General features: G+C 42.5%; 1 protein-coding gene across 1 annotated transcript; it reads left to right on the top strand.

Annotated features, from left to right (window-relative positions):
* Positions 1–409: 409 nt before the first annotated feature.
* LOC125537756 (dynamin-related protein 3A-like) lies at positions 410–12,832 on the top strand. The gene is made up of 20 exons (XM_048701074.1): positions 410–849; positions 1,995–2,277; positions 2,366–2,394; positions 2,487–2,588; positions 2,874–2,942; positions 3,051–3,110; positions 3,623–3,736; positions 4,073–4,121; positions 4,462–4,568; positions 5,808–5,900; positions 6,023–6,115; positions 6,189–6,326; positions 7,133–7,246; positions 8,563–8,697; positions 8,818–8,842; positions 11,050–11,171; positions 11,261–11,407; positions 11,909–11,961; positions 12,069–12,168; positions 12,242–12,832. Exons 1-20 carry the CDS (start codon positions 493–495, stop codon positions 12,365–12,367), a joined length of 2,316 nt encoding a protein of 771 aa, XP_048557031.1. The 5' UTR covers positions 410–492; the 3' UTR covers positions 12,368–12,832.
* Positions 12,833–23,177: the final 10,345 nt, after the last annotated feature.

The raw sequence follows: 23,177 nt of genomic DNA, 5'->3' as shown, positions 1-23,177 counted from the left end.
GTTGTCATTACTCTGCTTATAACCAGCCGGACTGTGGCCCGAAAGTTCATGTTGATTTCCCCAATTGCCAACTATGGGTTAGAACCCTAGACAACACAGCTCCTCTTATAGCAACAATACATCTCAGATCCGAGCTAGATCATGATTTCCTTCATACAATTTTCCAAATAGATCGATAAAACCACTTGGGCCTGGCACGGACGAAACGACGTGATCCGTCGGGTGATTAGAAGAGTTTTCTTATACATATACAGATGGAAACTCCTTTTCTTCATAAATTCCATCGAAAAAAATGTTGTTTTGTTTTTGCTTGTATGGGAAACTTTGTAAACTTTCGTTTTCATTTCCATTTTGTCAATTTTCGTTCTGTTTTGATGCTGCAGGTACCTCACACAATACGCACATCCACACAAAACCCCAGCGAAGAAAAAGAAGGAAAAGAGCCCCAAAGCGTACCCTCTAGTCTCCCAAAACCCAACACTGTCGGCGGCGATGGCTGACTCGGCAGCGGCTGCTGCTGCGGCGGCGGTGCAACCGGCGACAGTGGGGCAAGCCGTGATCCCGCTCGTCAATAGGCTGCAAGACATCATGGCGCGGCTGGATGGTGAAGCCGCCGGCGGCGTGGAGCTGCCACAGGTGGCGGCGATCGGCGGGCAGAGCAGCGGCAAGTCGAGTGTGCTGGAGGCGCTCGTCGGCCGCGACTTCCTCCCGAGGGGCCCCGAAATCTGCACGCGCCGCCCCCTCGTGCTCCAGCTCGTGCGCCACTCGGCCCCCGAGGAGTGGGGCGAGTTCCTCCACGCCCCCGGCCGCCGATTCGACGATTTCGAACACATCAAGCGCGAGATCCAGGTCAGTTTCTCTGTAATTACTGCAGCTTTGCTTTGCTGCGTGCGGGTGACATGTTTGCTGTCGCTGGGGGCTTGAAACGAGTGCCTCGGCCTCACAGATCGATGTAGCTTCGCTTGTTTTCCGAGTGTATGCAATATGTTTGCTGTAATGCTGGCTACCCAAAAATTGTGCGTCAGCCTTGGTGACGGCTGTAGCTTTGCTTGTTCGCTTCTTGTATTCTATAGGCATTTTTGTTTTGCTGATTCCATGACTTAAATAAAGGATTTAGTTCGTAAGAGTACCACTACAACTATTCATAATTTGCATTTTTTGTAGTTTGCGGACGGAGCAACAATTGTGCTGACATGCTGTGTTACTTCTGCACTAGCATCCGCCGATAGTACTGGCTAGAATTTTATCAGTTAATGTCCATCTTCACACTAGTTTTTCTTGTCGAAAATAACTGTTGCTTAAACTTTGCAGCAGATATTGTGAATCATGCACTTTTAACATTACTATGGACCTTCCAGTCAGTCTCGTGCACACAATTATTTCTTTATGGTGGTACAATCATCATCAGGACAAAGTTTGAAGATAGTTCTGTTCTTGTTAGCCTATTGGTGCTTGTTAGCCTTGCTCAAATGCCGAAGCCAGTTGGACACTAACATGCGGGAGGATCATACATGATAAATATACTTACATTCAGAAAGGTTGCCTTAATGGAACACTCCGAGAGTTTGTAATTGCTTTCTCATGTGATAGTAGTAACTAGTAAGCCCAGCCGCCGCCCCCCCCCCCCCCCCCCCCCCCCCCACCCCCCCGCGCATGGCAATTGATGGTCAAAGGTAGAGAAGTTTGACTGCAGGCTTTCTAGGACGAACATAATGTATTTTGGAATGGAGGCAGTGTTTGTCTATATGTCTATTTTTTTTCTTGTCTAACTTAAGTTTTCATTGTATTAGTAAACATTTAAGTCCTGAATATTTTACTTTGTTCCTTCTGTTTTGTTTATCTTAGTCTTGAGAGACACTGATTTTCCCCCTCTATTCATCTTATTCCACCCTTTCTATTTGTAGCACCTCTCAAGTAATATTTGCAACTGTATTATTTATTAATTGCATGCCTTCATAATGTTCTCACGAGAGAAATATATTGCCTGCTTTCAGTCGGAAACGGACAAAGAAGCTGGAGGTAACAAAGGTGTCTCTGACAAACAGATTCGTCTGAAAATCTTCTCACCAAATGTAATTGACATCACCTTGGTTGACCTCCCTGGAATTACAAGGGTTCCGGTCGGAGATCAGCCTAGTGATATTGAGTCAAGAATAAGAACAATGATCATGCAATACATCAAGCATCCAAGCTGCATTATCTTGGCCGTCTCACCCGCAAATGCAGATTTAGCCAATTCTGATGCTCTTCAACTGGCACGGCTTGGTGATCCTGATGGTACTTAAGCAACTCTATGGAATAATTTATTATGAAGTTCCTTGTAGCTAAGAAGTGTAAACTTAACTGTTTGCTGTCTTTCTGGCAGGATCTCGTACAATTGGTGTTATCACCAAGGTATTAATGTGTGTACAAAATTAATACTGCAAAGTTGTTACCTTACTCTGTTTCTGTGATGACAATTTTGATTTGTTTTTCAATGGCCTTAGTTGGACATCATGGACAGGGGTACTGATGCTCGTAACTTTTTACTGGGAAATGTAATCCCCCTCAAGCTTGGTTATGTAGGTATTGTGAATCGCAGCCAAGAGGTATATTCCGAGGCAAAACCACAAACCCTGATAATTTTGTTTGTCGTTTTGAATTTCATGTTCTGATTGCTCTCTCTCTCTCTCTCTCTCATAAAAACACGACAAGAAACTCATGTGCTGTGCTGTTATATTTCTAACTTCTTAGTTTTTGATATGTGTTGGTAGTGAATTCAATTGGTTATTTAAACTTGGATCTTAGCAGTTAATGATAATGCTACTACTGCCTAAATAGATAAAGTTATTTGTTCTAACTTCTAATCTAACACAAGTGGATGATTCCTACAGGACATCAACTTTAACCGAAGCATCAAAGATGCACTTGCCTTTGAGGAGAAGTTTTTCTCGACTCTACCTGTATGCCTGGAACCTGTGAATTTTCTTGCAGCAGTACTATCCATTGTGACTAGGCATATTTTCTTATAAGCTGTGTCTGATTGTATTTATTTTCTTTTCTTTTAACAGGCTTATCATGGTCTTTCACAATGTTGTGGTGTTCCTCAATTGGCCAAGAAGTTAAATATGGTATTGACACATTGCTGTTAAGTATTAGTTGTACTTTTCTTGCCCCTGTATTGCTTATGTTGCTTATGTGTTTAATCTCTTTGTACTTCACTTACGAATAATATCCTGAACAAACATCAACATACTCAGGCTCCAGGAGAAATGTTTTTTTGACCCTAATCTGATCTAGGATGAATTATTCTCAATTTACTGCAAGATAGTGGGTCAATGAATGATTTTTCATGTTTAAGTTGAAACCTCTAGTTTTAGCATGTAACTGAGAGATTAACTTGATAAAAGTTGGTGTGGTTAACAAAACTTTTAAGTGAATGAAATATAATACTTCTTGAATAGTAACTAATGAACGCCTTGCTGAAAAAGGTCAAGCCTTTGCCGTATGTATTGATGCACTATCTATGGGCACCTTCGTTTATCCATAGACACTGTCTATGATGCTTCCATAAGTGATACTAATACATCTAATGATTCTATCTGTGCACCTCATCATTGCAACTCTTGGCTCTTATTTGCAGATTCTACTAAAGCACATCACAGATATGCTTCCAGGTTTGAAATCTCGAATAAATGCTCAGTTGGTAGCAGTTGCCAAGGAACATGCTGCATATGGTGATACGGCAGAATCGACGGTAATTATACTGATATTACATAAGTATAAATTGTGAATACCTGCTTTATGATGGAAATTGTCTATTGCTGGGATGCCTTAACTGTGCATAGTTTAGAGTTTGCTATATCTTATATGCATTGGCATGAGAATCACTTATTAGTTATTACAATTATCATATGTCATGCTCTGTTGAACTACATACATGACGCATCACACCTGACTCCCTTATGCATGTTGTTTTTCTTAGTAACTATATATTTACCTGGTCTTCTCTTGTTTCACGCACATGTTGGTTTGTTTCTAGTGTCATTTTCTTTTACTTTTCAACCCTGCCTTTCTGGTCTTCGATATGCAGGCTGGTCAGGGAGTCAAACTATTGAACATATTGGGAAAATATTGTGAAGGTAAGGAAGAATGATCTGTTCCATTCATTGTAAAACCTTAACTTACTAATTTTTGTTTTGTTGCTATTTTTAAGAACTATTGCTGTTATGGTGAATCAATCAACAATCCTTCGTAGTCCGGTTCCATTCAATAATCAGTTCAAAACTCAGAAAAAGTACTTATATCTTTAAATTATCTTAACTGTCTAGAAAGCATTTGCTTGTTTATTTTTACCGTTGTGGAACTCTTTTAGTTACATGACAATTTAGATGTCAGAATATTAAGAACTTATTTTGTGAAGTGTTTGATTTTCCCAATGCTATTCTTTTTCTAATGTTAATAATATCTTCATGTTTTCAGCTTTTTCTTCGATGGTGGAGGGAAAAAATAAAGTGTCAACAGATCAGCTTTCTGGTGGAGCAAGAATTCACTACATTTTTCAGTCAATTTTTGTCAAAAGCTTGGAGGTTTGCAAAAGCAATAGCTTGACATATTTACACAGCAGACATGTATCCATGTTATTACAGTTCACTGTGTGTTAATATGAGAATTAAATTTGCATATAATGAGAATAGTGCTCCCTGGGACTAGTTTACAAAAATACTACTCACTAGTTACAGAATTATGCTTCATCTAGCACTCCGCCAAATATACCCCTTTGCTTCATTAAAAACAAGCGAGTGTCTCTTTCTACTCCTAAAGCACATGCATATGTTACTCCTGGTCCTGGACTTGGTAATGCATCAGCCAGCTGCTGAGAAAAATGACTGCATGCATCAGTTATTGTTAGCGCATGCTTAAAATCTCAATCTAGTCACAACTGAAAGCCCTTGCTGCTGCAAACCCACTAGATACACAGTTGGGCTTAATGGGCAGCATGGCAGGGCGACACAGCTGGGAACATGGTGCAGCAGTTGATGCTTCAGTGTAATAGTGATGCGGGCGGTTGGCAGTGAGCGGAACAGGTCCTGGCGATGGAGGTTCCATTTTGCCTCCTTAGCGCTTTGCTGCTGCTTGTCAGTTGGGCTCCATGTTGTTCACAATACTACATGAGCTAAGTGGTTTTAGTGGGTGCTATGAGAGCATTAATGTGGGAAGTGATGCTTTGACATAAACTTCATGTCATAAACTGACCTACACAGTGGCAAAAAATAAAGATAAAATACAAATTCACAGCGAACAGCAACTTCTACCATTTTCTAGGTTAAGTTATTCTGGTGATTTTTCCTTAGTTATTTTGTATGTAGACTGATTTTGCATTTTGTGAAATGGCTGGTTCTTTGGTGATGACCTCTATCTTTTTTGGGAATTTCTTGTGATAGTTTAGTATGCCTTACCAGAGAATTTTCTTGAGATCTGCCCTTTCAGGAAGGGTTCTGCTCTCCATAGTCACATTATAGTATTTTTCTGCCTTAAATGTTGTGCCCCTATATCAACATGCTGTAGGGAAAAAAGTTGTGCACTGTAATAAACTAGTATATCTTCCTGCAGATCATTTTAGTTTCTGGGCAGAAACAATTACCTCGTGCTAGTGTTACTTTCGTATATAGCTATATGGCATTACAAACTACATTTTAAATTCCCATCATTTTAGCAACAGTATGTGTCATAATTTTCACCTGTTTCATCTTGTGGTTCACATATTTCCTTTTTTGTGTGTGATAAATCTAGTGGTCACATTTCTTAGTTACTTACTCTATATGAAGGAAATTGACCCTTGCAAGAATATAAGCGATGAAGATATCCGCACGAGTATACAGAACTCTGACGGTCCAAAGGGTGCTATGTTTCTGCCAGAGGTTTACCTTTTCTCTGGATGATGCAATCCTTTCTTGTTAAATTTTTGTTATTCCAGTTAATGTCTTCTTACTGGACTCCTCCATGCTCAGAAGTATGTTTTTTTTTCTATTATAAATTGTAGGTGCCTTTTGAGATTCTTGTGCGAAAGCAGATAGGCCGTTTGCTTGATCCAAGTCTTCAGTGTGCCAAATTTATCTATGACGAGTTAGTCAAAGTATGTACACATAACTATGTTATTCCTATCAACCTCTATTTACGTTAGTTATAAGGTATCCTGAATAATGCAGATTAGCCATGGTTGCTTAACTAGTGAGCTGCAGAAATACCCAATTCTTAAAAGACGGATGGGTGAATCAGTTAGCAATTTCTTGAGAGATGGTCTTCGACCTGCGGAGACAATGATAACTCATATTATTGAAATGGAGGTAAGTGTTTATATTCTGAGTTCTTATTTGCCAATTGGTAGTAACCATTGGATTTCTCCAATAGTAAAGTTTAATTTTCGGGGTGTTTACTATCCACAGTATCCTGCAACTAAAGTAACCAACCATTAAACAATTGGTTGCTTTCATCTTACACTACTGGATATGCTTTGCAAAGAAGCTGGTTTTTAACAATGTGGCTGCTATAACCTGTCACTCTGGTTTAAGGGTCCCACTGTGCTCATATCCCCTGTATTAATGCAAGGATACAGTCTTGAGTATCCTAACAAAAGTTGGTTATTTATGCATTTATTACCAGTCATGTTTTAAATACTGTTGAACAAGTTAGGTTATTATGAGCTCAGCATTATGACGATCTATCTCAGTTGTAATTGTATTTAGTTTTTTCACAATCTAATTCATGTTTTCCCATGTTATATTCTGGTTTCAGTTATGGTAGTTACATGTTCGTTATCTATTCCAATGAAGAACCTTTTTTTTTTAACTTTGTGGATTGGTACTTGACACTGGGGTTGCAGATACTCCCTCCGTTCCTAAATACTTGTCTTTCTAGGCATTTCAACAAGTGACTACATACGGAGCAAAATGAGTGAATCTACACTCTAAAATATGTCTACATACATCCGTATGTAGTAGTCATTTGAAATGTCTAGAAAGACAAGTATTTAGGAACGGAGGGAGTAGATGCTAATGAGTGTCTTGATTTGTTATTCGCTTGTGCACATAGCTCCATTTTATTGTCTTTTGTGTTTATTTTCTTATATGCAATTATACAAATATTTCTACAGATGGATTACATAAATACCTCACATTCAAGCTTTGTTGGAGGCAGCAAGGTTGTTGAACTTGCTAAGCACGAAGGTCTATCTTCGAGAGGACCAACTTCACTATCGGTTCATAAGGTAACATCTTTTCCACCTCAGATTTTGTATCTATTCCGGAATAACGTAAAGGAGAAGTCCAATGTGGATGACTGGGATGTACCTTCAACAATGAACCTTTGCATTCGACTGCTCTGCTGGTGCTATCCGCGGAGTAGTTTTATTCTCTTTAGCATGACTAATCAATTTTTTAATGTCACTAAGAATTCAATAGTAAACGACACCCGCAACCGCTCCTTTTGAAGAAAACAATTAATTGAAAGGAGTAGGTCAACTCGCATGATGGCTCTGGAATCAATGTGGATGGAAGTTGTGTTCATACACAAATTGTTCCTAACTTGAATAATTCTATGTCAAAATCGTATTGACAGATTACATACTGTCAGCATGCTCGCGGAATTCACTTCACTAAAAAAAGAGTGAAAACATGAATTTTTAGTGTTGAGTTTTTTTTGTATTAGCACAGTCAACTACTACTATTGTCACAATAATATAAGTAATTTGATTTTGTTTGAATTACTACATGATTAGTTAGAATTGTTGACACAACTAATAAAATTAAGATATAACAGAAGCCCCAGGACCAAATTCTGATCTATCTTCGACTGGGGCGAACAGACGTCAAGGCGACAAGAAAATACAGATCTAGATGTTGGTATAGATAGTTGGTCATGCCTAATGCGTGATATTTTTTGTTCGAGTAGTTTGTAAGATAAGAAATAATTTGGTAGTGAGTACACTTGTATCTTAGGCCCTGTTTGGTTCAGCTTTTATCGACAGATTCCGCTGCCGCGCAGCAGAATCTGAACCAAAGGGCGAACCCAGCAGAATCCGATTCCAGAAATCCGCTGCCAAAATCTGAACCAAAAGCTGAAGCAGCTCAGGACGTGCTTTCCAAAATCTGATTCCGCTGCGGGCCAAAATCTGAAAAAGCTGTATCAGCTGGTTTGCCAAATGACCTACATCTTTTTCACATCAGATTTTTTTCACAGCTGCTTTTAGAAATCCACAGCCGAACCAAACAGGGCCTAAATATGGCTGTCCTCATATTGTTAGCATATACTTTCTATGTGTATGCAATATATATTCTGAGAAACATGCATTCGACATGTACAATTGCTAGTAAACATAAGCCGGGTATAAATCAATCTGAGCCACAAGGTTTAGCGAATTTACAAAGAATCAACTTGTGTGTTTTATACATGTCATCTAATTGCAGATTACTAGAAGATGGTACTTGACATACATCAACATTTCTAATTAGTTGCTAAGCTCATTTGATTTTGTTTAGACTCGAGGGGAGGTGTTACATCTTTTTTCCACTTCACTTATTGCAGGATGGTGTTGGTATAAGTTCTGAGGCGCAGCTAAAATCTTCTACTGAGAACAATGTACAGCTCAAATCTGAAAGAGGTCAAAAGTCACGTGCTGTTTTTGCAAGAGATACTTCCAGAGGAGCAATAGCTGAGAAGGTTATCAGATCTCAAATAGTATCTTATTACTGTTTCAAAATTTGTTTTCTAGATGTGTTATAACATGATATTAACAATTTTACCCAACTTCATTTTCTGTCTTGTGTTTCTGCTGACCAGGGATTTCAGCCTGATACAGATGCAGGTAAACCAGTGTAGCTGTAATTATACAAGTATGCTTGATCTGCATTTCTCTGCTCTGGAGATTTTTATCATTGTAACTTCTGTGCAAGCACGATGTCAATCTGGGTTGCACTGAATTCATATGATGTTGCATTTGGGTCATGCTTTCCTGATAGCTCATTTGATTTCATATTTGAACCAGTTATATAATAATATGAATAACTAAGCACTGTTCATTTGCTAGTAATATGTCTAAGAGGTTTAAGTTCCCATTTCCTGGCTGGTTATGGTTGGTGCTGGCGGATTCGGGGTCATGGATCATCATCTTCCAGCTGAAACCTGGCCTAGTGGCCTGAACTGGGAAGACCTGGTTCAGGCTAACCAAGGTGCCGGTTGATCCAGGTCAGGCTTACCCAGGCTTCTCCATGATGCAACCAAACGAGCTCCAGGCCAGGCGTTGAGCAGCCAGGGTACCAATGAATTAACTCCTAGATCACATGGCCCAACGTGTCAGAACTGGACATATATGTGATTGGCTAATCGCCATGCACTGCTGCATCAGTGTATTCATAATACCATCTGTTCACTTCCTGTTTAGAAGAAAATAACCAGTTGCTTGTTGAGACGTGATATTCAGATGTGCAAATCGCCCAAACTTGCCCATGGTTAGCCACATAGTGGTTTAACACGAATTTAACGAGTCACTGCTGCACCTGGCTGGTATAACCTGTCCTTAATCCTAGCTGTTTCGACAGGTTAACGCAGGCAATTTGAATCCTGCTTGGCAATTCATACGATACAAAGACAAAAGAAAAATCTTCTGATGATCCAAAGTTGAAATACAGTATGATATGACCAAATCGACCCACCTGTATGCCTTTGGTTTATAAATCTATTTGTGGAGAAACATTTACTCACTGGGAAGCCACATGATGTGAATACCCTTCGGTTGGGAACTTCGACTCATCCTTTTTGCTAAGTGATGAGATTGGATTGCCCATATAAGATATAAACTATCATATTTCTGAATACTACCTCCATTATCTTTTACTTGTCATTTCAGATTTCGACAGAGAGTATGTTTGGATCCCAGGCAAGGGAAATCCTAGTCTTTCCAAGCGAGATTGGTCATTTGGTAAAAAATATATAGCTTTGGTGGCAATATAGCCTGCAACTTTTGCCTAATTAGTAATTAATACAAGCCCTTTAGAAAAAAAAGTCTCCCGCACGGGGAGATGAGCAACCATGGAAACAGCAGTATTGGATTAGTGGAGTTGTGGTCATCCGGACTGCTTCTTTGTCTTGACCACCATCCATCAGGGCATGTGTTAGAGCGTCATTGCTGTGAACGCACCACCCGCTTTCGTCCCATCTACCTATAGATAATTTTGTTGCCGAGGAAGTTTGATTAGTTACTTTTCAAAGTATATTCTACATTTGTTTTCCCAAAAAAAGAGTATATTCTGCATTTTAGCCTTCATGCAACTGAACAACGAGCCTTGCTTCTATGGGCCATCTTAAACGGGCTAGATGAATGTTGTGTAGCTACGTGAGGTAGTAATTCAAGTGGACCCAGTCTCCAGTACACACCATTGATCATTACCCAATACACACTGTTGCCCATTACTTTACCTAGTTATAAATTACGTAATAATATAATGACATGTTTGTATTTTTATATGAAAAATCTACTGATTAATATGTTTTGGGCATTGTTGGTCAAAGTTTTCTAACTTCGTCTGTGCAGTATATAATGATATCTACCTTTGAACGGCAGCAATGATTGATGAGAAAGGCCAACTTAGACATACATAAGAAGTAAATAAATCCTGGGGGCATTTAACTAGCACACTGTACATCGTTGTTCCATGTATCCCGTGCATCCTTTCTGGAGCCACCCGAGACACAGCCTCGATATTATAGACTTTGGCCCAAAATATGTTCTGTTTATATTCGAACTTGTCTTAGTGTTTAGTACCTGCAAGTTCTATACGTTGAAGTGTTCAATACCTGCAAATTACAATATATCAAACAGTTCTGCCAATTATTGCGGTTGTATATAAGGAGATACTCCCTCCGTTCCAAAATAGATGACCCAACTTTGCACTAAAGTTAGTACAAAGTTGAGTCATCTATTTTGGAACGGAGGGAGTATGTTTTTGGGATATGATCTGAAATCTGGCACAATGTTTTTGGGCTATGATCTGAAATCTGGTACAATCAATGTAGGAACAAGTGTGGCAGGTGGAGGCCAGAATGGTCACTCACTTGTTGGTGGGAGTTTGTCAAGCATGTCAGATCCACGAGTTTACAGCCTCAATAGCTTATACTCTATGATTCGGTTAAGAGAGGTGAATTTACTATCACAAGTGAGCTTTGCAATATGTAATTCATCAGGACTTCATATTTCATCTTCAATTCTTATCCTTGTTCTTACTAGCCACCTAGCACCTTGAAACCATCAGAAAACAAGACTGACCGGGACAGAACAGAGATAGCTATTGTGAAGCTTTTGGTCAAATCTTACTATGACATTGTCAGAAAGAGTATTGAGGATGCGGTTCCCAAAGCTATAATGCATTTTTTGGTAAGTTTAGTGTCTACAATGTGGTGATACCTGTTAAAGTCTTAAAGATACCTTGTTGACCATCTACTTATTGGTGAATTTGCCATATAATTCTACTGACTTATTTGTTCTTTGCTCCAATTGTTAGAGAGCTTTAACATACCTGTTGTTAAAAAAAAATACCTCCAACAGTCAAATTATATATATAAATAAAAAACACTGGGATGCTAATTGCGGATGTTATAATATATAACTCCTGGTGTAGATGTATGTAATATTGGCATACTCTGAATCAAAGACAAAAACTACTTAAGAGAGGTTTACTTGTCTCTTTTTGTCCCTACCTAGACATTTTCTTGCATGAACTAAAAATTTGCTGCTAAAAGTCATAAAGTTCCAGCAACGCTGGTCATTGTGCCAAGCAAAGTATCATTACTTGTTAATTAGTGTTACAATTAAAATCTAACTTCCAAAGTAGTCTGTATTGGTGACACTGGCGTTTTGACTGATCTTTTACTTAAGGTGAACCACACAAAGCGGGAGCTCCACAACGTTCTAATTCGGAAACTGTACAGGTGACTTGCACTTTGGTTTATGTACTTGCTAGCGAGCAACCCAATCGTAAATTTCAGATTACTTTCTATCTGGAAGAATCACTCTATAATGACGATCTGGTGTGCAGGGAGAGCCTACTTGATGACATGCTGAGGGAAACAGATGAAGTACTTATCAGACGGCAGCGTATTCAAGAAACGCTCCAAGTTCTTGAACAGGCACACAGGGTATTTACTCCTCTCCTAGATGTTCTTGTCAACTTATGTGTCGAGCATCCATTTGATGTTTGTATTTTTTCAGACGCTCGAGGAATTTCCCCTTGAAGCTGAGAAGGTTGAGAGGGGCTACAGCCTGTCTGAGTATGGCACTGGCCTGCCGAATATCCCTGGACTCAGCAATCGCAATCCTAGGGGTATCCTCCCTTAACTTGTACAGTTGAAAGAAGCATCAAATGTACATGAACATGCTCATGTGGCATGTTGGTCGGACCCAGGTGCCAAAAAAGGGCACCTCTTCATTTGGTTTTGATCCAATCCTCAATCATTTTGGAGCTACTCCCTCCGTTCCGAATTACTTGTCTTGGATTTGTCTAGATACTGATGTGTCTAGACTAATTTTAGTGCTAGATACCTGTGTATCTAGACAAATCTAAGACGAAGTAATTCGGAACGGAGGGAGTACTTGTTTGAGTTTTGAGCTGAGCATCCAAATTTTGTTCTACAAAGGCAGTTCTTTGTAATCGGAAGCTATGGCTGGAACAACATCCGGAGTAGATCAGTATGTATGTTACCCCCCTTGTTGACCTGACAACGGGGAACCACTTGCACTGATATTATCATGCAACGCTACAATTGCGATTTTACAGGAGCATCTAAACAAAAAATTTAGTCATGAACACATGCGAAGCAATTTCTTTTGAAAGCCCCACCATATATAGTTGGTAAGATTCGAATCTGCTGTTGAGCTACGCATCATGTAGTAATCATGATGTTCTTAGCAAGGTATCGGTTCTATCATTCGGTACTAGTTCTTTTAGTCTTATTAAAAGGTGCAATGTGTGTCGGCAGCATTCAGCTCTTGAACTATATGGGATCAAAACGCATACAGTAAGAATTGCAATGCTTTAGTGGCTGTCCTGCGAATAGGTCTCTCGACCTCGCATGCTCGAAACGCACTGGTGCTGCATCAGCATTACTCTCCAACACACACCCTGCATTATCATTTTCTGCTTCGATTTATATTTATGTTTTGATCGGTCCTCGGGTAGGAGAAACTACTACTCCCTCTGTCCCAAAATAAGTGACTCAACTTTGTACTAGCTGATTGTTACCGTGGAACCAACTGAATCGCGGCGTGGTTGATTATTAGTATATACTTCCTCCGTTCCAAATTACTCGTCACAGAAATGTATCTAGAACTAAAATACATCTAGATACATCCATACCTGCGACAAGTAATTCAGAACGGAGGGAGTATATATCTGGAGACGTCTGTCCACGCCTTTATTGTCCCGTCCACTTGGTCCTTGCAATGTACTCCTCGGGTAATTTGACAAGCACAAAGACGCCGGCGTGACAAACTGAATGAAGATACGATAAGCGTTCAACAGACTTGCACAGAAGATTTCCTTGGGACCGCAATGCTTCTCTTATATGGCATGTGCATGAATCAGTTCATAGGCATATCCTACGCTGCAGCACCAACGCTGTGTGTGCACATGTGTATTTGCTGCCGGATGGTACGCAAAGATCTTGGATTTCAAGACAAAAAAGATTTCTCTGACCAGCCACACAAAAGAAAGATCATGCTTTCAAGATACTTCCTCCATCCCAAAATAAGTCTCATGATTTTAGTTCAAAATTTGAACTAAAACCATGACACTTATTTTGAAATAAGTGTCATGATTAACAGAATGTTGGTGATAATCCATCACTATATACAGTCGATTGCATGTATTGTCCTAAATATTAGACAAAACTTGCCACAACTTGTAACCAGGCAGCAAGTTAGTTAGTACCCAACCCTTTTCTTCAATAGCTTTCAAATATGTCCCCATCCTCGTCTCACCCATATTGGTTTCACTGACCAACTAATGACGTGCTATGTTGAACATGGATGATGCAAAAACAGTTGAACATTGGCTCTGTGCACCATTTGGTGGAGAGGCAGGGATGGTGGTAAAAACAGTTAAACATACTCAGTATTTCCAATATTTAATACATGGCATTTTAGTTTGACACTCACCAATGCACATCCACTTGAATGGTGATCGACCTGTGGGCAAATCACGTGGATCCTTTGGGACTAAAAGGAACAGAACATTTTCTTGCTATATTAATCTTGCAACTCTCGAAAAGCCAAACTTTACTTACAGCAAACATGATCTAAGCTAGCAACCACTCTTACATCGTCAGCAACCAAGAGTGGTACCATAAAATTGGCAGGATCATCTAGCCAATCGTCACAAACATGTTAGCTAACCAACATATTGCACCCTACAAGAGTATTTCTTGCCGATGGATAATATGATTAAGCACCTCATCATGGTTGAGATTGTGCGATAGCGAAAACGTCTTACCTCATCGAGCGGGGATGCCGTACGTGTTATAGGCAGGGGCTCACCTCCCTGATAGTGCATACAGTTAAGATTTTACAGAAGAGATTTGGGAATCAAGTTAGGTAGAGATAGAGCTATTGTTACAGAAGATAAGATATGCCTCTAACCTCCTAACCTACGTGCCCAAATATTGTTGTCACGTTGTAATTTGTACGACATACACATTGCATTATGTTTGACACCCTCCCTTACCGAAAAAGGCTTTCGCCCCGCTTTATAAATAAAGCAACCGCCGAGCATACAGTACCAAGGTTCCAACCATACAAACACGCACTCACCCAAGGCCACCGCACCCAGTCCGACACACAGTCACACACGATACCCAGGTTCAGCTGTGGGCGCAGCACAACAAGCCCAACACCGAGGCCACACAAACACAACACAACAAGGCGGCGGCAATGAGGTGTAGACGATCTAATCCGGCTCCGGCGGTGGTGGGGGAAGCGGAGGAGCCATCCGGAGCGCCATCATGTTTGACACCCTCCCTTAATCACAACTTCATCAAGTTGAGATTATGCTTGAAGTCTTCAAAACTTCTTGTAGGTAGAGCTTTTGTAAACCCATTTGCAACTTGGTCTCTGGAGTGGATAAACCGAATGTCTAAGAGTTTATTTGCAACTCTTTCTCAAAATGAAAGTCTATCTCGATGTGTTTTGTTCTGGCATGAAAGACTGGATTTGCTGACAAATAGGCAGCACCTAGATTATCAGACCATAAACATGGAGCTTTAGTGCTCTTCATACCTAGCTCCTTCAGGATGGATTGCACCCATATGATTTCTGCTATTGCATTGACCAGTGCCTTGTATTCTGCCTTTGTGCTATAGCTGGAAACAGTAGCTTGCTTTCTTGCACATTATGATATTAGATTGGGTCCAAAGAATACTGCAAACCCACCAGTTGAGTGTCTGTCATCCAGACATCCTGCCCAATCTGAGTCAGAGAAGGCACTGATAAGAGTAGAAGATGACCTGCTAAAATTCAAACCAATGCTCAAGGTATTTTTCACATATCTGACTATACGCTTAGCAGCAGTCAAATGAACTATAGTGGGTGCATGAAGGAACTGACATACTTTGTTAATAGGAAAGGGAATATTAGGTCTGGTGAGTGTCAAATACTGGAGTGCACCTACTAGACTTCTGTATTTGGTGCTATTCTCTGGACTCATAAGTTCTCCTTCAGTGAGAGATAATTTTTCTGTACTAGATAAATGAGTGAGTGTAGGTTTACAACCTTTTTTACGAGATCTGCTGCATATTTTTCCCGAGAGAGGTGAAGTCCATCCTTATGATGCTTCACTTCAATCCCTAGGAAATAGTGTAGATCTCCCAGATCCTTGAGAGCAAATTCTACACTCAAATCCTTCAAAAGTCCTACTATTGCCTCATTAGATGAGCTTATGACAATGATATCATCAACATATATGAGAACAATTATGGATGTATGTGACTTGTTATAAATAAATAACGAGGTGCCACACTTTGAAGGAATAAAACTAAGTGCTTGCATCTTTTTGCTGAGACGGAAGTACCATGCCCTTGGAGCTTGTTCCAACCCATATAGAACATTATCAAACTTACACACATGAGAGGGTGCATGTGTGTTTTCAAATCCAGGAGGTTGTTTCATGTACACTTCCTCTTTCAGAACACCATGAAGAAATGCGCTCTACACATCTAGCTGTCGTAGGCTCCATCCCCTGGAAATAGTAATACATAAGATAAGACGGATGGTGGCAGCTTTTACAACTAGACTAAACGTGTCCTCGTAGTCTATACCATACCGTTGTTTGAAACCTTTTGCAAAGAGTCTAGCCTTGTAGCGGTCAATGGTTCCATCGGCCTTTCTTTTTATCATGAAAACCTACTTGCAATCAATAAGACTTTTACCTTACTGTGGGGGAACCAAATGCCATGTTCTGTTTTTCTTTAGTGCCATATATTCTTCATGCATTGCCCTTTTCTAATTTTCATCACCAAGAGCCTCTTAAAGGGTGTTGGGTTCTCCTGGTTCACCTGCAGAACAAACTAGACCATATTTGGTTACACATTTGTAATTAACAGGTTGGATTACCCCTTGTTGTAGCCTTGTGCGACGTGGTATGGATCCAACAACATTTTCTGGCACAAAAGATCCTGCAACCCGTACTGGAGACCTGTTCCTGCCTGATCCCGAGGAGGATCCACCTGCAACAGCAGGTTTGACCTGGGCAGAGGTTGTCTCGATGTGGCAGGATCTTCTATGGAGACTGGCTACTGTTCGGGCAAGGCGTGAGTCGCAGATGATCCTGGATGACCGGCCAAACCATCATGAGCCCGTGATTGCGTGGCCCCGTCAGAATCAGAGTCTAGACCCGCGCTCGTTTGACGAATCGAGGCACGCCACTTGTAATACAATGACGAGTTAATACCACAATTGGTACATAAACTTGTAGGGGTGGGAACAGATTCATACAAGAACTAAAAAACCCCACAAAACTAGTCCCCAACTCGACTGTTGTAACAAATTCATACAAAACCACCCCGAACTGCACACGTGGCGTGCCAGGTAGGCTCTGTCGGGCCCAAAACGTGTTTTTACAAAGAAACCCTCGCGCTTTAGCAATTTTGCAGACAAGTCCATACCCCCGACAGAAAACCCCCTGGTCATCGGCCCCGATGCAAACCCCTTCCAAAACCTTTCCTTCTTTCGCCCGTCCTGTCCTCCTCATCTGCTCCTGCTCCTGCGAGGCGACGCCGCCGTCGGCCTCATCAGCGGCGACACAAGGCGCCATGGAGCCGCGGCGTAGGGAACCCGGCGAGTGGCCTCCTGACTACGGTAAGCACTCCTCTGCCTCCTCTGCCTCCTCCTGTGCTTCCCCTGTTCCTGCCGATGGGTTGTGAATTTTGGGCCGATCATGCCGATGTATTGTGAATTTTGGGTCGATCTGCTCACTAGGGTTCATTGTGTGCGTCCCCAGGGTTCGTAGGGGAAGTAGTTTCCATGAGCTTGTCTAGGGTTTCTTGATGCTGATTTGGGGAATTCGGGGGTTCAATCAAGGGCAATGTGAGGGGATTTGACCTAGGGTTTTGGGTAGTATACAGGGAAAGGGGGGTCCTTTAGGTCAGATGCACTGTAAAATCTGATGAAAGGGTGGTCTTTTAGTCGACATTTCTGTGAAAAAATGCTTACTTTCCCTATTTGGCAAAAGTACAAGCTTTTTTGAGATGAAAGTCAGCATTTTTACTATTGTTTTGTGATGCAAGTGTAACACCCTCGATGCGACTATAGCTCCCACGTGTCGAGGCACGACTTAGAGACATAATCGCATTAAAGGCATATGTCACAAGTTAGGCAATCTTCACAACATCCCATGTAATATGGTAATAAAAGGGAGATAACATAGTTGGCTTACACTCGCCACGTCAATCAAGTACATAAATAACATTACATCAACCAAAACACTCATGGCCCGACTACGGCGCCAAAATAAAAGAGAACCCAACATGCGACACGGTCCCAATCACCCCCAACTGGGCACCACTACTGATCGTCGGGAAAGGAAACATAGTATCATTGAGAGTCTTCGTCGAACTCCCACTTGAGCTCACACGCGTCTCCTAGAGCGAAATCATCGGGCCCTGCATCTGGTGTAAGAGTAATCTGTGAGCCACAGGGACTCAGCAATCTCGCACCCTCGCGATCAAGACTATTTAAGCTTATAGGTATGGCAAGGTAAAATATGAGTGGAGCTGCAGCAAGCGACTAGCAAGTATGGTGGCTAACTTATTCGCAAAAGAGAGCGAGAAGAGGAGGCAAAGCACGAGCGAGAAACTAGAGGGCAGCCTGCGCAAATATTACTCCAACACCGTGTCCACTTCCCGGACTCCGCCGAGAAGAGGCCATCACGGTAACACACTCGGTTGATTCATTTTACTTGAGTTAAGGTTCAAGTTATCTACAACCGGACATTAACAAATTTCCATCTGCCCATAACCGCGGGCACGGCTTTCGAAAGTTCAATTCCTGCAGGGGAGTCCCAACTTAGCCCATGACAAGCTCTCACGGTCAACGAAGGAATAGACCTCCTCCCAAGACGTTCCGATCAGACTCAGTATCTCGGTAACTCAAGACACTTCGACAGGTTAAAATAAGACCAGCAACACTGCCCGAATGTGCCGACAAATCCCGATAGGAGCTGCACATATCTCTTTCTCAGGGCACACTCAGATTGTCTTAGGTACGGGTAGGCCAGCCCAGAGTTTCCCCTGGTGGCCACCGACAGCTGACAGGTGGACCAACACTCAGAGGAGCACTGGCCCGGGGGGGAGGGGTTAAAATAAGATGACCCTTGAGTCTGTAGAACCCAAGGGAAAGAAAAGGCTAGGTGGCAAATGGTAAAACCAAGGTTGGGCATTGCTGGAAAAGCTTTAATCAAGGCAAACTATCAAGGGGTTCCCATTATAACCCAACCGCGTAAGGAACGCAAAAATCCGGGAACATAACACCGATATGACGGAAACTAGGGCGGCAAGAGTGGAACAAAACACTAGGCGAGAGGCCGAGCCTTCCACCCTTTAACAAGTATATATATGCATTAAGATAACATGACAATATAATGATATCCCAACAAGTAAATAAATGTTCCAACAAGGAACGGCCTCCAATATTCACCTGCAACTAGCAACGCTATAAGAGGGGGCTGAGCAAAGCGGTAACATAGCCAATCAACGGTTTGCTAGGACAATGGTGGGTTAGAGGTTTGACATGGAAATTTGGGAGGCTTTCAAGCAAGTGGTAGGCATCGTAGCAATGGCATAGCAAAAGAGCGAGCAAACTAGCATAGCAAAGATAGTAGTGATTTCGAGGGTATGATCATCTTGCCTGCACAGTTGTCAGAGTTGACTGGATCCTCAAAAGTGAACTCAACGGGCTCCTCGTTAGCGAACTCGTCTCCCGGCTCTACCCAAACAAGACAAACAAGCAACAAGGATACAATCAACCACGTGCAAGACCAAGCAATATGATGAAATGATGATATGCTATGCGGGATGCGATGCGGGATGCAAAATGCAAGATATGACAGGAAAATGCATGAAGCTGGCCTCAACTTGGAAATCCAAGTGTGCCACTGGAAAGATGAGATGAAATCGCTTGAAAACGATATAAAGAACGCCGGAAACGGAGTTACGGTTTGAAAATGGCAAGCGATTCAAATATGACACCGGTCTGCGATTTACAGCAAGTAGGCATCTAAATGCAATGAAATGAATATGCTACAGCACCCAAACATGACAAAAAATACATGGCAGGGATGCCCACAAGATGCTTAACAAAAGTCTAGCATTGAGCTACGGCCAAATCATCCATTAACAGGTTCAAACAAGCATGGCAAAAACGCAAATGGTAAACAGATCCCAGACTTAGTGAAATTAACACTTGTCTGGAATTTCAGATCATATAGCCCTCTTCGGAGCAACAAAACAACATGCTACAGGACCTGAACATGACAAAGAAAGACAAGGCATGGAGCTACTCAAGAAGCTTAACAAAAGTCCCTTAGTGGCCTTGAGCCAAAAGGGATCACAAAATATACTAACAAGCACACGAACATAGCAAAAAACATAATCAGTTTTCAGACTTAGTGAAAACCGGGACATGCTGAAACATAACTCACGAAGGCATGTTTACGAGCTCGATGCACTCACCACGGTGCAAGTCATGGCAAGAAAAGCATACACCAATAAAGAAGGCACAAAATACAAGCTAGACATGGCAAGAACAATGGCATAGCATGCACGGATCAACTACAATAACATCGGCAAAATCGCAAACAAGTTGACGATCTGCCCAGATTCACAACGAAGCAAAAGTAGAGCTCGATTGAATCAAGCTAGGGTGCTCCATAATTGCAAACAAAGACATGGATGGATAGAGAACTACAAGATTAACAAAACTCCCTTACTGACCATCCTCAAAAGAGGCACGGATCACTAGGAAACAACATGAACATATGGCATCATGAGATAAACAATCCCAGGACTTAGTGAAATTACTAAGTCCCTGAAAACAGAATTACCGGGTGCCTCACTTTGCAAGTTTGCACAAGTCACCACACACACCCTAAAAATACATGGGTTGCACCTCTGGAAAGATGACAAAACCCTTAACAAAACATATGAAGAACTCACGGGCATATCATGCACACATTAATCATGGCAAAAATGACAAAAGTGCTAAACAGAGTAACAGATCTGACAATTAACTCAAGTAGCCCTCTTCTAACAGCATTTCGGGCATCAAGATGAGCTCAAATGAAAATGATGCAATGGAATGAAATGATGTACTCTCTGAGATGAACATTTTTATATGCTATATGCATGAATAGGAGCTACGGATGCAAAGTTACGGGGCCCCGAACAGAGCAACTTGGATCAGGAATTTCGGGACTTGGCAAAAAAATCAACCTCTCCTAGGGTTCACTGTAGCTCCGATCCAGATCTGGATCGCACGGAGCCCGAGGATCGCCGGCCGGAGGAGTCGCCGGAGTTGGGCCGGCCGGAGTCGGGGACGAGGCCGGGGCGGTCGGTGGCGGCGGGCGGCGGCCGCGGCGCCGGCGAGGTCGGTGGCGGCGGGCGGCGAAGCGGGCGACGGCCGGCGGAGCGGGTGAGGAGGCGTGGAGGAGATGGCGGCGGGGAGCAGCGGTGCGGCGGCGCGCGCCGATGGGCCGCGGGGGCCCTGCCTGGGCTCGGCGGGCCGGCGCGTGGAGGGAGGCGGCGGGCGAATGGGAAGGCGCCACGTGGCAGTGGCGGGGAGCAGCGGACATGTCCGGCGCCGTCCGGACGTGTCCGGCGGTGGCGGATCTGGGATTTTAGGGTTAGGGACGAGGGGGATCCGGAATTTGGAATGGGGGGGTGTATATATAGGCATAGGAGGAGCTAGGAGAGTCCAAATGAGGTGCAGTTTTCGGCCACGCGATCGTGATCGAACGCTCTAGGACATGGAGCAGAGTTTGGTGGGTTTTGGGACAAATTGGAGGGGTGTTGGGCTGCAACACACACGAGGCCTTTTCGGTCCCTCGGTTAACCGTTGGAGTATCAAACGAAGTCCAAATGACACGAAACTTGACAGGCGGTCTACCGGTAGTAAACCAAGGCCGCTTGGCAAGTCTCGGTCCAATCCGGAAATGTTTAATCCCCACACACGAAAGAAAGGTAGAAACGACCACCGGAGGAGAACGAAGCGCCGGAATGCAAAACAGACAACGGGGAAAATGCTTGAATGCATGAGACGAACACGTATGCAAAAGCAACGCACATGATGACATGATATGAGATGCATGACAACGACCACAACACACAGAGACAAAGACCCGAACCCGAGAAAATAAAATAACTTAACGCCGGAAACGGCAAGAGTTGGAGTACAAATATGGAAAGTTACATCCGGGGTGTTACAACACTCCACCACTACGAAAGGATCTCGTCTCGAGATCTAGGACTGAAAGAATGTCGGGTACTCAGAACGGAGGTGATCCTCGCGTTCCCAGGTAGCTTCACGGTCGGAATGGTGTGACCACTTGACTTTGAGAAATTTGATTAACTTGTTGCGAGTCTTGCGTTCAGTCTCTTCAAGAATAGCAACTGGGTGCTCACGATAAGAGAGATCTTCTTGGAGCTCAATGTCCTCGAAGTTGACGGTGCGGTCAGGAGTCTTGAAGCACTTTCGAAGCTGAGAGACATGGAACACGTCATAAACATTTGCAAAGTTTGAAGGAAGCTCGAGTTGATAGGCGAGGTCGCCTCTCTTGCTGACAATCTTGAATGGTCCCACGTATCTAGGGGCAAGCTTCCCTTTGATACCGAAGCGACGAGTACCTTTCATAGGAGAGACGTGGAGGTAAACATGATCTCCGATCTCGAAAGCCAAATCACGGTGCTTACTATCATAGTAGCTCTTCTAGCGGGATTGGGCTGCTTTGAGGTTATCTCGAATGACTTTGCACATTTCTTCTGTCTCTGTGATTAAGTCATTACCCAAAAGCTGACGTTCACCGGTTTCAGACCAGTTGAGAGGGGTACGGCACTTCCTGCCATACAGAATTTCAAAAGGGGCCTTGCCCGAACTTGCTTGAAAACTGTTGTTGTAGGAGAATTCAGCATAAGGAAGACAATCCTCCCACTTCATGCCGAAGGAGATCACACAAGCCCTGAGCATATCTTCAAGAATCTGGTTAACACGCTCGACTTGACCGCTTGTTTGAGGATGGAAAGCTGTGCTAAAGCGGATGTTAGTGCCCATGGCCTTCTGAAAAGAATCCCAAAACTTCGAGGTAAAGATGCTGCCACGGTCTGAAGAGATCACTTGAGGAATACCGTGCAGAGAGACAATTCGAGAGGTATAGAGTTCTGCCAATTGAGCTGCAGTGATCGACTCTTTGATAGGCAGAAAATGAGCCACTTTGGTGAGTTTGTCGATGACAACGAATATAGCATCATTGCCACGCTTGGACTTTGGAAACCCAGTCACGAAGTCCATCTCAATGTGGTCAAACTTCCATTTTGGAATGGCAAGAGGTTGGAGGAGACCTGCTGGCCTTTGGTGTTCTGCCTTCACTCTTCTGCAGACATCACATTCA

This window comes from Triticum urartu, chromosome 2 (assembly GCF_003073215.2).
Source record: "Triticum urartu cultivar G1812 chromosome 2, Tu2.1, whole genome shotgun sequence".
In the NCBI taxonomy this organism is placed as follows: Eukaryota; Viridiplantae; Streptophyta; class Magnoliopsida; order Poales; family Poaceae; genus Triticum; species Triticum urartu.
Note: the sequence above shows the minus strand (reverse complement) of the source record. Positions and strands in the feature narration are given on the sequence as shown.

What these genes read in the sequence shown, in the direction of transcription:
- LOC125537756 (XM_048701074.1), top strand. Translation starts at nt 493, where the DNA reads ATGGCTGACTCGGCAGCGGCTGCTGCTGCGGCGGCGGTGCAACCGGCG. An exon ending in GTGATACGGCAGAATCGACG is followed by an intron (nt 3,737 to 4,072) that starts GTAATTATACTG and finishes TTCGATATGCAG; the next exon opens with GCTGGTCAGGGAGTCAAACT. An exon ending in GTGCTATGTTTCTGCCAGAG is followed by an intron (nt 5,901 to 6,022) that starts GTTTACCTTTTC and finishes TATAAATTGTAG; the next exon opens with GTGCCTTTTGAGATTCTTGT.